We start from the raw sequence: 18,349 nt of genomic DNA, 5'->3' as shown, positions 1-18,349 counted from the left end.
AGCAAAGCTCACATGGTGGCAGAGCCAGTTATGGAATAAGAGAGAACTAGCCAAAACACTTAACTAGTATACATGACATGTTCAAATCAGTTTTAAGTTATGGTTTTTGAGATTTGGGGTAGAAACAAAACACTTGATCAAAACCTGAGACCATAGATATGAGAGATGGTTGGAACAAGACCCAGAAAAAGACCTAGATTAATTCATTTAAAAGTGCCAATAAATATACGATCTGATAATAGTGGAGTTTGGAAAAATAACAAATTTATTTAACCAGCAAAGAACCATGTATAATATATTAAGAGAAAAAAACCTGTTTAATGTCTAGGTTCTTAAGTCATACTGTGTACATCCTCAGATTAAATTACAAAATTGGGGAGGGGGGGGACAGTATTAACAGGGAGTTTTCAAAATTACCAATTACTATACATCAAATGAACTTAAAGGAGATGTTGAATAGAGCATTGAGATGTCAGATATATGACTCATTGTTGCAATATGCTGTCATAGCTTAATTCATAGCTATGTAGGTCTTTGATATATGCTGACCAAAGCTGATTTAGGATGAGATCTTAGTTTTTGTTATATTGTGCTGGCCACTGTAGTCATTCAGTGGCTTCTTTAAATCTGCATATATATAGATATATTATGGATGCTAGGCTTCAGCAATGTACTACCTGTGCAACTATTTACCCTACTGTATGAGGGCATTTTTCCATGTGTAGGAAAAATGCCCTCATATGTAAAAAAACAACTCATTTCATTAACAAAAATCAAGGACATTAAATTGGATCCATCAGATATCATGGCAAGTTTCGAAGTCACATGCCTGTTAACCAGCATTTCAAGCGAAGTCACTATACTAATATTAGAAGATGTTTTTCTATGAACAAACAGAAGGCCTACCATGGATGTGTCAATTTTCTTGCATTTGGCAAATTCATGGAGTCATTTGAACAAACAGCCCTTTGTAGTTACCATACAAAGCCCAAATTTTGAAGGTACATGGACAACATCAAGTAAGTTTTGAAGAACCCCATCTCAATTCCATATACTTCCTAAACAGCTTAAACTACATAATCCATTTCACACTGGAAGTTGGAAGAAACAGATCATTTCCTTTTTTTAGATGTTCTTATCTCAGTGGTGCATCATGGCAAACTTTCATTTGAAATCTACAGAAAAAAAAAGTTCAGAACTGGAAGATACCCATATGTCATGTCATATCATCATCCTGCCTAAAAACGATGCATCATCAAAACACTCAAAGACAGAGCATATACAGTATCCAGCAATGACAACAAAAAGCAACAGGGAATAACATATCTAAGAGAGATACTTCTAAAAAATGGTACAATCTTAAAACCATCAATAACATTTTATATAGGTCGTTACATTTAACAAATGTAACGACATTTGTTAAATAACGAAATGGCACCTTATTTGTCTTACAGGAGTAAGACAAATAAGGTGCATTTCTTTGCTCTACATTAAAAATTCATATTTATGAATTTAGAGACACAAAACACACGTGTTGAAAAGATTATTTTACTGATTAATAATAAAATAATAACTTGACGTTTCGACCCCTGTATTGAGGTCATCATCAGAAGGATACATGTGTACAAGAACCGAGCTACATGCTGTTGCACTCTATATAGGTAAATTACATCTACGTTGTTAACTAATCTTTTATCTTAGCCTGTCCTCTAGTGATTAAAAAAAAAAAAAAAACTACAATAAACTCTGCTAAAGTCCTCACATTAGGATTCTTCTGGAATTATACAGTTTATATTGTTATACTACGATTATCTTCTGAATTTGTACAGTACAGGTTGCTATTCAATGTTCAGGAAAAAAAAAAAAAAACACTTCACCAAGTCTTCTTGTATTGAGATTTTTCTTCGTGGTTGCTATGAAGGTTGCAGATGGGTTCCTCCACATTCTTGGAATGGTTAGACCATCATTTTTATTCAGATTCGGATCATATTTGACCATTTCACATGCTTGAATTTCCGTTCGAACCAGGTTTTGGTGCAGTGTAGGGACTTGGTACCTTTCCAATCAATTCTGTGGTAAGTGGAGTGCGTGGTCAGAAAGGAGGGTTTTTCCAAAATGGAGGTATTTTATGTGTCGTTTGTGTTCATCTTTTCTCATTGGGATGGTTCGCTCTGTTTCTCCTATGTATGGTATGTCACATGTGCAATTTATTTTGTAAACCCCTGGGTGGGCTAGGTGAACTGGGTGGTCCCCCCCCCCGGGGATCCTTGGAAGAACTGAGTAGGTGTCTTAATTTTGTCGGGGGTTTAAAGGTGGTTTTGATGTTGTATTTGTGTAGTGTTCTGTCTATTTTTTCAGAAATGCCCCTAACATATGGTATAGCAATAGCATTCTTGAAATCTTTTTTGTTATCAGTGGTATCTTTGTGAAGGATCTTGTGAATGGCTTTTATACTGTATCCATTTTTTATAAAGGTATGCTTGATGGTCTCATATTCATGGTTAAGAGCTTGCTCATTTGAACATAGTTTGTGCTCTGTGTTTAAGGGTGCTTATGACCCCTAGTTTTTGTGTTGATAAGAAGTTTTGTGTATGTACTGGCCTGTGTGTGTGTGTGTGTGTAGGTTTGCAGTAAACTGAGAAGGAGAGATAGCCTGAAGGAAGACGTGTGACAAGTGTGTCTAGGAACAGAAGACAGTTGTTTTTTTTCTATTTCAATGGTGAATTGGATGCATTTGTGTTGTTTGTTCAGGTGGCTAAGGAATACATCTAGTGCTTCGCGGCCATGGGGCCAAATGGCAAAAATATCGTCAAAGTATCTGAGCCAAATTTTGGGCTTTAGGCACGCCGATTCTAGAGATCGTTGCTCAAAGTCTTCCATAAAAAGTTCGCTATTGGGGGGTAAGTGGTGAGCCCATGGCTGTACCCTCTTTTTGAAGGTAAAAATTGTTTTGCCACACGAAATATCCGGAGCGGAGTATGTGGGCAAAGAGGGCTGTGATGTCGTGTGGAAATATGTTCTGTAAGAATAAGATAGTATCATTGATTGGGACATTGGTGAAAAGGGAAGTTATATCAAAGCTGACTAATAGATCTTGGTCGTTGAGTGTAATGTTTTTAATTTTGTTTATGAATTGTTGTGTATTTTTTTATGTAGGAAGGGGAAAGACCAACCAATTCCTTGAGTGTGGCCACTAACTTTTTGGCAAAGTAGTAATTCGGACTGTCAATTCCTTCTACAATTGGACGTAATGGCATGTCTGTTTTGTGTATTTTTGGCAAGCGCAGGCATGCTGCAGTATTAATTTTTTAAATGTTTCTTCTGGCCACGTGTTATGAATTTTGTGATAATAATGTCACGGTTATTTTTTAGGGATTTGAGGGTTAGTTTTTCCGCTTTGTTTAGGTTGTGGTTTAATTTTTTGGTTGAATTTAGTAAACAGGCATTTTCATCCATAGTTTGTCAGCTAAATTGGCGGGGAGGGATCTTAAACCTCTCTTGATATGATATATTATATCTAGTTTATTTACTGACCTCAGAGCAATGGTGTATTTTAAACCATTCTCCGGTAGCGAGAGTTCACCTTGGGTGAGGTTGTAATCCGATTGGTTGATAACCAGACAGTAGTCCGACGGTGATTGGCTGCTCCTTTCGTTATGGCGTCGTAATTGTCTTGTGCTTTACTGTAGTTTTAATGCTTGAAACTTTGTTATTAATCGTTCTTTGTTTTTGAGTAATAGGTGCTTGGCCAAGTCGTCTGTGATCTTGTCTAGAATATTCAAAATTTCCGGATTAACGTAACTGAATAGCTCAAATTTTAGTTGTAACACTATGGCTTGGGTAAATGCTAAATTCTTTCGTGCCTCGTGGAGCTGTTCTCTTAACAACACTTTTTCTAGCCTAGCATAGATACAGAGCACTTTAGCTGATGTAAATTTCTTCTTTAGTTTAATGCAGTTGGGTATTAGGTTGCTGTCTCTACATCATTTCAAAAAGGCTAGTCGATTAATTAACATGGAACTACGTATCTTTAGCTTACCGTAGAGGCTGCACTGCTTGTGGGTCACATCTCTATGGATTATGACGACTCTATATTTTAAGGTTGCACAGTGATCAGCATTCGTATTTATGAATTTAGGGACACAAAACACACGTGTTGAAAAGATTATTTTACTGATTAATAATAAAATAATAACTTGACATTTCGACCCCTGTATCGAGTTCATCATCAGAAGGATACATGTGTACAAGAACCGAGCTACATGCTGTTGCACTCTATACAGGTAAATTACATCTACGTTGTTAACTAATCTTTTTTTTTCTAGCCTGTCCTCTAGTGATAAAAAAAAAAAAAACTACAATAAACTCTGCTAAAGTCCTCACATACTAGGATTCTTCTGGAATTATACAGTTTATATTGTTATACTATGATTATCTTCTGGATTTGTACAGTACAGGTTGCTATTGAGTGTTCAGAGGGAAAGAAAAAAAAAAGCCATTCACAAGATCCTCCACAAAGATACCACTAATAACAAAAAAGATTTCAAGAATGCTATTGCTATACCATGTGTTAGAGGCATTTCTGAAAAAATAGATAGAACACTACACAAATACAACATCGAAACCACCTTTAAACTCCTGACAAAATTAAGACACCTACTCAGTTCTTCCAAGGAACCCCTGCCACACCTAGCCCACCCAGGGGTTTACAAAATAGATTGCACATGTAACATACCATACATAGGGGAAACAGGACAAACCATCCCAATCAGAAAGGATGAACACAAATGACACATAAAATACCCCCATTTTGGAAAAACCGGCCTTTCTGACCACGCACTCCAAACATACCACAGAATTGATTGGAAAGGTACCAAGTCCCTACACTACACCAAAACCTGGTTTGACTGGAAATTCAAGGAAGCATGTGAAATGCTCAAACATGATCCGAATCTGAATAAAAATGATGGTCTAACCATTCCAAGAATGTGGAGGACCAATCTGCAACCTTCATAGCAATCATGAAGAAAAATCTCAATACAAGAAGACTTTTTGAAGTGTTTTTTTTTTTTTCCTGAACATTCAATACCAACCTGTACTATACAAATCCAGAAGATAATCATAGTATTACAATATAAACTGTATAATTCCAGAAGAATGTATGTGAGGACTTTAGCAGAGTTTATTGTAGTTTTTTTTTTTTTATCACTAGAGGACAGGCTAATAATAAAGATTAGTTAACAAAGTAGATGTATATCTGTATAGAGCGCAACAGCATGTAGTTTGGTTCTTATACACATGTATCCTTCTGATGATGACCTCAATACAGGGGTCAAAACGTCAAGTTATTATTTTATTATTAATCAGTAAAATAATCTTTTCAACACGTGTGTTTTGTGTCCCTAAATTCATAAATGTGAATGCTGATCACCTTAAAAGAAAGAGTCTACATTAAAAATGTTGTGGATAAAATAGCAAAAATACTAAATCTATACAACTTAAAAGTTGTATTCATCTAACTACAAAAACCTGTACCTCATCACCCAAACAGTCTTACTCTCCTCTCAAATTATCATGAGTGTACAAATTTCTGTGCATGGCATCTGCTATGTTGGTGAGACAGGTCAGTTGAGAGAAATCTGTCTCAAAGAACAACAGCGTTCTAGAGTAAATGAGAGTACATAAATCAGGATTGGCTTTTCCTAGCACTAATGAAAAACATCAAGTACTTTCACAGCATGAATGCTGTCAAATGCTAACATTGAATTCAACAACTATGTATGCAGCTTTTAAGGAGCTGTTTATGAAATGCTAATGTATCCAATACAATGTAAAAAAAAAACAAGATCTTATCTTAAAGCCGCTTTGGTCAGAATATATCAAAGACCTATACATAGTTATGAATTAAGCTATGACAGCACATTGTAACAATGAGCCACACATGTGGTATCTCGGTGCTATATTCAACATCTAGTTAAGTTCATTTGATGGATGACAGTTATTAATTTAGCCATCTTTATGATAATACAGTGTTTTTCCAATCCTGCAATTTAATCTGAGAATGTACACAATATGACATGCAAAACTAGTCATTTTTCTCTGAATATATTATATGTGATTTTATGCTAGTTAAATAATAGACATTTCACACACCAGGAACCTCAGTTCATATAACAGATTAATTTGGAAGAAAATTGTTGTTAGGAGGTTAATAATAATGTAAACTTAATATGCTGCAATATCATAGTATCCTGTACACCTCTTGGGAGTACTTATCAGAAATTTGATGAGGATGACTTTCAGATGTGTAAATTAAAGATGTCAAGAAATTATATTCTTAGTATAATCCTTTAACCAAGTGTAAGCAAACAAAGTTTGTGCATGAAGTAATGACTGGGAAACTCATATATAGAGGCTAAGGACTTTACATCACTTGCCTTAGTATCCCATAGTGCAAAGCACATATCCTTATAGGCATTATACATGTCTGTATAATGTCTGTATCATTATCCAGATCAGTTTGACCTTTATTGAGGTTTCTCTTCAGTGGGAGCCAGACCCAGAAGTGATACCAAGGTTGAAGTAATGCAGAAGTCCATTATAGATTCTGCTGTCATACAAAATCTCTAACTGGATGGTGTGGGTGTGTTTGTAGGTGGAAGGAGGTGGTAGGGAGGGAGGGGTATGTACTGTAAAATTAATAGATGATTAGTAAATAACCTAACCAATTGAAAAAAAAAAGGAGGTTGTTACATTTCATGAAATATCAGGTAAACAATTTATATTCCATTCAGATTTTATAAATGATATACATATATAATAAGGGAACTCAAAAATAAGTTATTACAAGTGTAGAGTTAATATAAAAAGTATTAATGAATAACAAATGATGACTTTTGTCTTGAAATTTACTGATTTATTAATATTAATAAGTATTCAGAATATATTATCCTTATTGTGCTATGTATTTTATATTAGCATATTCTCATTTAAATAAAATAATAAACTATTATTTCATTTAAAAATAATAGAAGTAATAAAATTAAAAATAATAAAAGTAATAAATCTATTTCAGTAAAATTTCAAAAGCAGACACAGGTGAATTTACAATTCAATTTGCAATTCTTGGAAAGCTGAATTTACAGATGAATTCAAAACACAGGTGTTTTGAATTCATCTGTAAATTCAGAATTTGTTCTTAAGAATATAAGTTTTTATTTTGTTTTGTTATTTTTTATTATTTAGAATCTTCTGATAAATAGATATTACTGTTTTAGAATTAGATAGTCAATTGGATGATGTGCCAAAGAGTCAGAAATCTTCAGGAATTATTCGTCTTAGTGCCATCAAAGAAATCATTGAAAAAGTAAGTTTTTAAGTTAATAAAATATTCTTTCCCAGTGAAATCAAATAGCTATATGTTAGATGTATATTATTATTATTATTATTATGCTATAATTAAGATTTTTGTATATTTTACCACCTTATTATTTACATTAATCTAACCAGTATATGTAACTCAAAATCTGAGGTGGTGAAATTATATTCAAGAATAAAGGCAGATATATCATAGCAGACTAAATGTTATCTGAAATATTATTCAGTTCTGACTATTATATAAACAATGGATGCTACTATGTTCCAAAAAAAGTGCTCAATTAAATTGTTTCTGTGGGCCTAGTTTATAGGCTATAAACTAGGTCCACAGAAATTTAATTGCAAACAATAACAGGTAAGTCATAATTATATGCATGAAAGTTAAGATCTTCATCACATCACTGTTTAACAATTTGAGTCCTATCGATGTAAATATACATCGATTGTTCGTGAACCCAGAAAGAATCCCATTGATGTATATTTACATTGCTAAATTAAAAATTCTGAAAATAATAATATATGCTTGAAATTCATTAGCAGACCGTACTGTAGTTAAATATGAACTTTCAGCTTCATTATCCATGAGGATGGTTGACTTTTATCAATAAAAAAGGGAATTTATATTAGTATCGTAACACCTGCCCATCAGCTGCATCACATACGATCGCATGTGTTCATGTTTATATTACATCGTGCCATCATAACTCTGGCTGCTCCAATCCAAACAATATAAGGGATTCACGACTCTCTTTTTTTGACCTGAGAGATCAGTTTGAATTTCTCTGTCACCATGAACACACCAAGATCCAGCGGTGCCCAAAGCAGGGGTTTAAAACTGTTCTTGAATGAATTCAAATTAGAACAAATGCTTTAGGAAATACTTGATAATGAAGGATCTGAATTAGATGATTGGGCAGACAGTGATCCAGAACAAGAGGAAGCAGAGCTCTCTACAAATCTGAGCTCCAAATCAAGCGACAGTGATGCAGAACTTCGAACGAGGGGTGACCAAATTCGAGGCCCATCCAGTGTGTCATGTTCTACAAATATTGAAGAGAGTGGCAGTCGGCAACTAAATGATGCACAGTTGAACTGGAAAAATGAAGGTATCATTGCAAGACATACCTTTTTCATCAGTACCTGGTTATCTCGTGCATCCAACATCAATGAAAATTTATCCCCTTTTCAAGTTTTTGAAATATTGTAAATAACAATGTTATATCTGATATGAAAGCTGAAACCAACAGATATGCTGCACAATAACTTGCAGCAGAAAAAAAAGAAAGGGCCATTACCTAAACATTCAGTCTTCTCAAGATGGAAACCTGTTACCATAACTGAAATGAAATGTTTTCTGGCAATTATTTTGCACATGGGCCTTGTTAGGAAACCCAGAATTAGGGATTACTGGTCTACCAAACCTATTTACGATTCAAAATTTGTCTCTTCCCTCCAGATATCCCATGGTTGTTTCTTTTCTATTCTGACCTTCCTTCACCTCAGTAACAATGAGACATACATTCCTTGGGGAAATCCTGGACATGACCCTCTGTACAAACTTTGTCCAGTGTTCAATAAACTTCTCAATGATTTCCAAACTTTCTACACTCCAGATGAAGAACTGACAGTTGATGAAGGGATTGTGGCTTCACAGGAACAGTGCATTTCAGAGTATTCATAAAAGGGAAACCTGAGAAATATGGCATGAAACTTGAGGCGAAATCTGGATATGTGTGTATAACTGAAGTGTATACAGGAAGCACTGATAAGGAAGATTTCAATTCTGCTTTCAATGTTGTGGACAGACTCGCAACTTCATATTACAACAGAGGCTACACTATCCACATGGATAGATTACTTTCAAGTCCAAAACTCTTTGATCATTTATGGCAAAACAGTACCAAAGCTGTTGGGACAGTTATGCCAAATAGACATGAAATGCCAAAACAGGCTTTCCAACAAAAACTGAAGAAAGGAGAGTGAGTATCAAGACAACGAGAACACCTGCTAGCAGTGTTTGAGATGTCTACATTCAGTCCACCAAACATACTGATGAGATAGTGGAGACTGATGTGAGAGGTCAACACCAGAAGACAAAATCAGCTGCTGTTGCTGACTACAATAAATTCAAAGTTTGGAGTGGATTGTAGTGATCAGTTGTCATATTACTCCTTCCATTGCTGTCAATTGAAATGGTGGAAGAAACTATTCATCCATATCCTGGATCTCACAATAGTGAACTCACATACGATGGTAGTCTGAAAAGTTCTTGGCCTAACAATGAAAAAATTAATTTATAATTTCAAAATTATTTTTATTTTTCAACATAATCTCCCTTAAGACTAATAATTTATCCCAGAGATGCTCCAGTGCCATTATCCCATTCCTGTAGTGGTTCTCCGTAGATCTGCAAAATACCTCTCTACAGCTGCAATCACCCTCTTGATTCAAAGAAAAATGCTGACCTGCAAGGAAGAGTTTTAGTTTGGGGAAGAGATAGAAGTCAGAGGGAGCTAAATCTGGTGAATAGGGTGGATGTTCCAACAATTCATAGTGCAGATCCCTTAATTTTTCCATTGCCAAAACACCTTTGTGGGCAGGTGCATTGTCCTGATGAAAGATGATTTTTTTTCTTCTGCAAACCGGGTCTTTTCTCACAAATTTTTTCATCTAGTCCGGTTAAAAGATCGGAATAATATTCTCCGATTATTGTTTTACACTTTTTTCAAGATAATTAATAAACAAAATGCTAGCATCTCAAAACACCAATGCCATGCATCGGTGTGACCTTTCCTGCATGGAACCAACTTTGTCTTCTTTGGCGCTGAACAACTGGCTTCTGTCCACTGTTTTGACTGCTGTTTTGATTCTGGTGTGTAATGGTGAATCCAGGTCTCATTCATATTAATAAATTGATGCACAAAATCAGTTTTATTCTTGTTAAAATGCTCCAAGCACTGTTCAGAGATTTTCATGTGAGTGCATTTTTGATCTGTTGTGAGCAAGCGGGGCACCCATCTTGCGCAAAGCTTTTTCATTAGCTATTCTTCATGAAAAATATATCCTACACATTCTTTTGATGTCTATAGTCTCAGCAAATTCACGCACTTTCACTCTCCAGTCATCTAATACCATATCGTGCATTTGATCAATGATTTCTGGTATTGTTACACTTTTTGGACGTCCTTCAAGTGGATCATCTTCAAGGCTGGTACGGCCATGTTTAAACTTGACAACCCATTTCTTAATTGTCGAAAATGAAGGAGAAGAGTGCCCATAAACTTTTATGAATTTTGAATGAATTTCTTTTGACATAACCACACGGTACTCAATTTTATCCATTTCAAGGGATGGATATAGACAACACTTTTGCTTCAGACAGCTGTGTAAAACAAGCTACTTGATAGAATGACTTGCAGTTTCACATGGATGCTTATGACAGATGTACGAATATAGAAAAAAAAAACTTGCCGATAGTATTGCCATCTGTGGTTGAGACGGAGAACTTTTCAGACCACCCTCGTATATTATATAACAAAAGCCACAGGAATATCCGACTATAACAATATGTTGAAGCAGTAGTTGAAGGTCTTGTGATATCAGCTGGACTAGACACTGACCAACCTGCAGCTCCTCAGAAAAGTTGATGCCTTATTGGAAGAAATCATTTTCCATATGTGATTCCTGTCACTCCAGGAAGTAAGGGAAGAAGAGGACAGAGGAAATGCAAAGTGTGTGTAGAAAAAGTAAAATGAACATCTGGAGGACAGGAAAGAAAGTACACAACTGTACACTACAGGCAGCATGACGTCCCACTTTGTCTAGGAGTGTGTTTTGAAGATTTCCACACTAAGGAAAGATACTGGCACATGCGCTCATGTATAAAACAGTCAATATTTCATTATTTTACTACATATTTCTAGTAATTTTTGTGCTCTAATCATCTGCATTCTCAACATTCATGTTGCAATTTTTATTTGCTATAACAGTATTGGACTTACATATTGGACAACCCTAGTTGCAGATACTAAAATGTAAAATGTAAGGTCTTGAGGTTTGGGACACAGCATAATACTCTATGGGAGGAGTTAAACTGGAGGAAGTAGGGGAGACAAGAGATCTGGGTTTGATGATTGATAGAAACCTGAAATTTAGGGGTCATATTGCAAAGGTAGTGAAGGTAACGCAGAGGATTGCTGCAATAATGAAAAGGACACTGACCTGCAGAGATAAAATGGTTATCATTCTGTTGTATAAGACTCTGATCAGACCACATTTAGACTATTGTTCTCAGATATGGTCCCCAGGATTTGAAGGGGATAAATTAACTGTGGAAAGGCTATGGAGGTGGATAACAAAGATGGTGTCGGGACTGTACAATGTTAGTTATGAGGATCGGCTGAGGGAATGTGGACTGCAGAGTTTGGTGGATAGAAGGAGGGGTGATATGATTGAGACTTTTAAACTGTTGAGAGGTGGTTACAGGGTTGATGCTTTGGCGTTCTTTTGCTTGGTTGAACAGTGAGAAGGAGTCATGACAAGGGGCTCCTTGGAAGTTACGAAAGGAAACTGTGAGAAAGAAGGTAAGGAGTGGTTTCTTTGCATGGAGGGTGGTTGAACCATGGAATGCATTGCCTGATGGAGTGGTGAGAGCAAGAATGGTCAATGCGTTTAAGGAGTGGTATGATAGACTTTGTGTTTCCTAGGACCTCCCATGATGAGTCTTGATAGACTTGTGTTTCTTAGAAAGGACCTCCCACGATGAGTCTTTTAACTCCATGGAGGCCTGAATAGTAATAATAAAAGGTAACTGAATATTACCCAAAACTTAGTTTTGGGTATAATGTTATGTAATATGCCTTGCATTTCAAATACTTGAATGGCCTAATTCAATAATTTACCACTTGATTTTTGTGGCCAATAGTGGATAATTATAATGATGTAAAATGATATTTTCATCATAATAATAACACACATAAATTTATTTATAATTTTCATTATTTATCTAAGCAGTAACATCTAAGCAATATTTTGACTGAATTTGTTGAATTTTGAACACTAAAGAAGTAAATATAAGTAGAAACTAATAAAAAATTAACTTTTTTTTTTTTTTTTTTCAAAAACCTTGATTTCTTGCAACCTGTTTCTGGAGCCCATACCACATGTATAGCTAAAATTTTTGTTTTAGTTAATTGTCAGAGATGCTAACTAAAAGACAAAAAAAAATTATTTGGATATTCCATAGAAATACTGCACAGTAATTTTTTAAATAGAGCTAAAAATTATCAGGACACAGGGTTCTTTAAGTCCCAGTAGGTCTAGGACTCAGTGTTAATTTCTCTTCACTAGATTAAACAGTATCAGCTTAAGTAATATAGCATCTCACAAGACTTTGTCCTCTGTCTAATCAAGTAAGCAAATAGGTCTACTTAAGGCAATGATGATACACTGTAATGAAGGATTTTATGTATCATAGAATCTTAGGTTTATAATCTTAGGTTTAATGTCTGATGTAAATAATTATATAAGGCTGAAGTTTATTTAAACTGTTTGATATTTCATTTGTTCAGTTCCATAAAAATTTCATACTAGTTCTTAATAAATTTACTTGATATATGTTTATGTGTATATCAAGTAAATTTATAAGAATGTTTTACACAGAATGTTTTCCATGCCATATGAGGCCGGGAAATTTGGGGGGGGGGGGGGTTGTAGACAGGGAGTCAAAGTTTAGAGGACATATTGCAAAGGTAGCCAAAACAGCACATCAAATTATGGTTGTTGAAGAACATGCTAACAAGCAAGGATAGAGAAGTTATTCTTTCCCTGTATAAGGCTTTAATATGATCCAATCTGGACTCCTGGATTCAAAGTGCATGAAGAAGTGGTGGAAAGGATTGGTGGGTTTATGGTTTATTGGTGCAAGAAGAGAAAAGATCATATTGCACCATTGCAGAGGTTACAGCAGTACTTAAGTAGTCAAAGATAAATTAGTAAATAATATGTATGTACCAACATTAAGTTAAACAATGCAGTATCTACATATAAATAAAATTAATTACAGCAAAGGTTACAGTAATACATAAGGTCAAAGGAAGGTCTGTGGAATGCTCCCTGTGAGAAAGAATAGATTGAATGGTGGTTGGGCTTCAAAAACTAGCTAATGGGTGAAAGAGAAGGGGCACGATAAAAACATTTAAGTTATTAAAGGAGTTTTATAAGATTAGCACTGAAGATCTTTTTCAATACATGGCAAGAAGGGAGAGAACAGGGGGTCATCAGTGGAAGTTGTGTAAGAGTGTGGTTTGCAATTGTGTTAGGAGTAGATTTTTGTTAGGAGGGTAGTGAATGGGTTGCCAGAGATGGTTGAGAGTGCTTCATCGGTGAATTAATTTAAGAAGAGGTATAATAGGTCTTGTTATTATTTGTCACTTATCATAAGCAGTACTCCACCACCACACTTTTCCTTCCTATCCTGCCAAAAAATGCTGTACCCAGCGACTTCTATTCCTGTTATTATATCCTCTTCTGTCAACCATGTCTCAGTGATCCCAATAATTTTTGGCCAGGCTGATGCTATCTGTGCCACCAATTCTTATTCTGAATACTCCTGGCATTAGTATATAGCATATAAATGCTGTTGTTTCTATACCCAGCATTATCCCCTCTAGACTCCACTGAGCTCAGTGTTACCTGATGTCGTCCCCCTTCTCCCAAGTACCCATTCCCACAAGAGGCCACCCCTGCTACCATCCTCCCTGAGACACACTGACTTTTTCAGAACAGCAATCTCTCCAGATGCTTACGTCCTTCCTCATTCAAATGTAAGTGGTCTCTTGCATACAATTCCTCTCTGTCCTCAAACGCACTCCAAGCATCCACATATTCCAGTCCTCTCTTATCACACATTCTAGCTATTATGTCATTCAATATTACCGCTCTTCTGCTCAGTTCGTCATTATCATACCTAGGCAACACACACACTATCTTTCCTCTCTGTGTCTTCTTTCGTACCACCTCAAGCAAGAATCTCATATCTCTCGCTGCCCTATTTACACCACCACTCCAGTCATTTGTTCTCACCATCACAATCATCTCATCCACCCTTTCACCTCTCTTAACTGCCAAAGCCACACTTTCTATCATTCCTCCTGGCAAACACTCCTCACGCATCCTATCTCGAACACCACGGATCATTGAGTCCCCCATACATTATACCTCTTACCATTCCCTCTCTCCTATTGTTTCCATTTTCTCCTCTTCTTTCATTCCCATACTGCTCTCTCATTCCCTCTCTCCTACTGTTTTCATTTTCTCCTCTTCTAGAACTCCCATATCTCTCTCATTCCATTCTCTCCTCTTCTAGCACTGCCATATACTCTCTCATTCCATCTCTCCTACTGTTTCCATTCTCTCCTCTTCTAGCACTGCCATACCTCTCTCTCATTCTGTCTCTCCTACTGTTTCCATTCTCTCCTCTTCTAGCATTCCCATACCTCTCTCTCATTCTGTCTCTCCTACTGTTTCCATTCTCTCCTCTTCTAGCACTTCCATACCTCTCTCTTCTGTTTCCATTCTCTCCATTTCCATTTCCAATTCCATTCTCTCCTCTTTTATTATTCACAAATTTCTCTCCTCTCCTATCATTCCCAAAACTCTCTCTCCCCTACTCTGATTTGCCTTGCATTTATCTCTTCCATTCTTCTAATCTCATTTTTCATACTTATCATACTTCTCCCAAGACATTCCACCTCCTCTTTCAGCTCCTCTATCTCCCTCTGCAGGTCAGTCACTCTAAATCGAAATTCACTCTCCCAAACAAAACCATCTAAACTTTCATAGTCACTCACACCTTTTACACTATCAACTATTATTTTCTCATTCACATTTTTTTCTTCATTCTCTCCTATCACACTACTCGTCTTCCTGTATTCATTTCCCGTTCCTGGAGCAACAAGGTCAGTTATTGAGATATCTGCTGCATTTATTTTCTCCCACTGCCTGCACTCATCCTCTCTCACAAGCCAGACATCCAATTCCCAAGACGCATACATGACGCAAATACTGCATGCCACAAACTCCCTTATTATATTGCTTATAATAGAGTGCCCAAATGGCGGAGGACTTGGGAACACGCCATTTGCGACTGCAGCTGAATCCGCCATCATTCATTACTGCCGAGGGACTACTAGCATAATCGTTAATTATTCAAAATCAAAAATAAATAAACGCTAAATAAGTAAACAATTACAAGCAAAACAAAACATTAAGTACTCTAAATAAAACTAAATACAGTAATGAAAACTTAGCTTCGTCTTGTCTTCCACCGTTATGCATCCGCCCCGTCTTCCCAATGTAATGGATACAACAAAACCATCATTGTTTCAGTAAGGAAATACCGTGAGTAGACATATTACTTAAAATTATAATAATGGAATTAACTCATGTAAAATATTATTTATTAGTTGATTTTCACTTTAGAATTTTAATTTTCATGAACATGAATTTTTCACCTAAGGACCACAACCCTTTCACGGGATGGAGGGGTAATGTTAGTAAAATAAAATAGGGTTTATAAACAAAGTACTAAGCTTTACAGAAAAACAAACCTTTATTCTTCTTATAAATGAATAACTGTGAAAAATATAGTACAAAAATCTCTTAAATACTATTTAGATATTTCAAATAGAAATAAACATAGTTAAATTGCAAATTTAACTATGTTTATTAACTATGTTTAATTAATATAAATTAAAGTATATAAAGTCACGAAAGTATATAAATAATTCAAACACAATATAAATAATAATAAATGTAGCAGTTTATAAAAAAATTAATGTACAAAATCAAACAATAGAAAAATAATATTATTTTAATCACAATTTCAGTGATTTCCTTAGTTTGTTTATCTTTGCACAAGATATGTAAACTTGGTTCATAATTGGAAACTTTTAAATGAACACAACTTAGAATTATCACACATAGTTTACTTCTTAATGGATTTAAAATGTAATTCATCTGAGAAAATAATTTCTTGCTTATGTATGACAAACCAAATATAGATAGAATAACTACTGGGTCTTTTTTCATTGCTATAAATGTTGAAGGAATTGATGCCGACATTGCATTCTGTTATAATTTGATTTTGATTTTTGGTATATTTTTCTCAGCCATGACAGGCCGTGAAACCTGAAGCCTGACATGTTTAGGGAAACATAAGATGAACTATTTCTGTATTAATAATATGACCTGTCATATCAAATTGCAAAAGCATTCAGGTACAGTTACTGAATAAGGTGGGAGAATAATTTGTCTCTTTTAAATATTAATTAGCTTGAATTCAGTGGAAAAGTACTGTATAGTGGTTATAAAATAATATGCAGTGATTGATGTTTTAAGAGAAATTAAATTGCATATTTCTCAAACTAAATATTTGAAAAATTATAAAGTAATTTCTAAATTCATTATCAAAAATCACATTTAATACACCATGTTTTATTCAGGAAAGAAATTTATCATCTTCCTTATTGCCTGAAATCACCTGGAAAATTTCTAATTTGATCTCAATCCAGAACATGGTTTTCAGATTATCTAGTCTTTCATCCACTCATGTTCTTAATTTGATGCAGGTTTATACCTTTTACTGATGATTCTCAGTGCACACAATGGCTAGTTTAAATCCATATGGGAAATGAATAAAGATTTAAGTTAGAATGATCATTATAGTAAAGAAGTGAGATTATTTATGTCAGTAATAAATTGGAGTGTGATAGTTGAAGGCATATTTCTCTTTTTCAAGAAGCATGGTTACATGATGTTGGAGACACATGCTCTAGGATGATAGTCAACAGGATCTTGAAAATGAAGTTCAGGGAACATGAAGTTCATCTTCAAGATGAACTTCATCTTGCAATAGACAGCACTAAGAATTACTTCACTAATGAAAAGGACATTGAGGGGCGGGGGAAGAGAGAGAGAGAGAGAGAGAGAGAGAGAAATACGTAGTTATTCTATTGTATAAGATTTTTATCAAGTCACATCTGGATAGAAGCAAAAATGTTTCTGTAGTGAAGATGTATAACCAGATAATAAAGAGGAAATTATTGATGGATTGAAAGAAAGAGGAGAGAATGAACAGGCAATGATCTCTCAAGATTTGCTGAGTAAGAAATTAATAAATCAGCTTTGCGTTATACAGTAGAGAATGATATATTTTATATTAAATCCACACACAAAGGCATTGCATGAGGTATAGCAAGTTTGAAACTTCTTTGTGTGCAGACAAATGGTTAAGAAGAAGGGTGAAACCTGAGTGTAAATATAAAGAAATGAAAATTATTAATGCAGCATGTTTGGTTTTTAATCAGATAGCAAACTTCCAATACATAATCCTGTGATTCCATTAATTAATCAAAAATTTTCATTATCCTTAGTAATGGTCTACAGTTATCTAAATAATTAATAACTTGAAAGTTATTAATTATTCAGATTACTTTAGAAATAAAGTTCACAAGTTTTTTAATATGGAATTTGAATTTTTTCCCCTAGGGCAAACATACTATTCTTGATATTACTCCGAGTGCAGTAGATCGTTTGAACTATGCTCAGTTCTATCCTATTGTCATATTTATGCGAGCTGAGAACAAGCATGTTGTTAAAGAATTGAGATCCAGACTTGCAAAATCAAGTCATAAAAGCACTAAAAAGCTATATGATCATGCTGTAAAACTTGAAAAATTATGGTCTCATATATTTACTGGTAAGTGAAATGTATTAAAGATGTAATTTGTAGAATTACGTTATTATTTTTTTCAAATGATCATATTACACTGTGCTTCTTTTTTCTTTCAGTTTTTTATATTCACTGGATAGTGTTTGAAATCACAACTTCATAAGTTTACAACAGTGAAACTATAACATGACTTAATGTGTTAAAAACAGACTTCAACTTAACATGGTAAAATACATGTTT

The 18,349-nt window shown here is 34.9% G+C and overlaps 1 protein-coding gene across 7 annotated transcripts in view; it reads left to right on the top strand.

Moving 5' to 3' along the window:
- LOC150094164 (tight junction protein ZO-3-like) overlaps window positions 1-18,349 on the top strand; it is a 528,478-nt gene that overhangs the window by 365,640 nt on the left and 144,489 nt on the right. For all 7 annotated transcript variants that reach the window (XM_090411771.1, XM_090411769.1, XM_090411767.1 and 4 more), the window contains exons 19-20: window positions 7,278-7,366; window positions 17,926-18,136. In XM_090411771.1, coding sequence (XP_090267897.1) covers window positions 7,278-7,366; window positions 17,926-18,136 — 300 coding nt within the window. The remainder of the gene's footprint in view (window positions 1-7,277; window positions 7,367-17,925; window positions 18,137-18,349) is intronic.

Source organism: Typopeltis vanoorti, chromosome 22 (genome assembly GCF_054136105.1).
Source record: "Typopeltis vanoorti isolate ZY-2024b chromosome 22, IOZ_Tvanoo_1.0, whole genome shotgun sequence".
Taxonomy (NCBI): domain Eukaryota; kingdom Metazoa; phylum Arthropoda; class Arachnida; order Uropygi; family Thelyphonidae; genus Typopeltis; species Typopeltis vanoorti.
The sequence above is the reverse complement of the archived record's forward strand: the minus strand, read 5'-3'. Positions and strand labels throughout refer to the sequence as shown.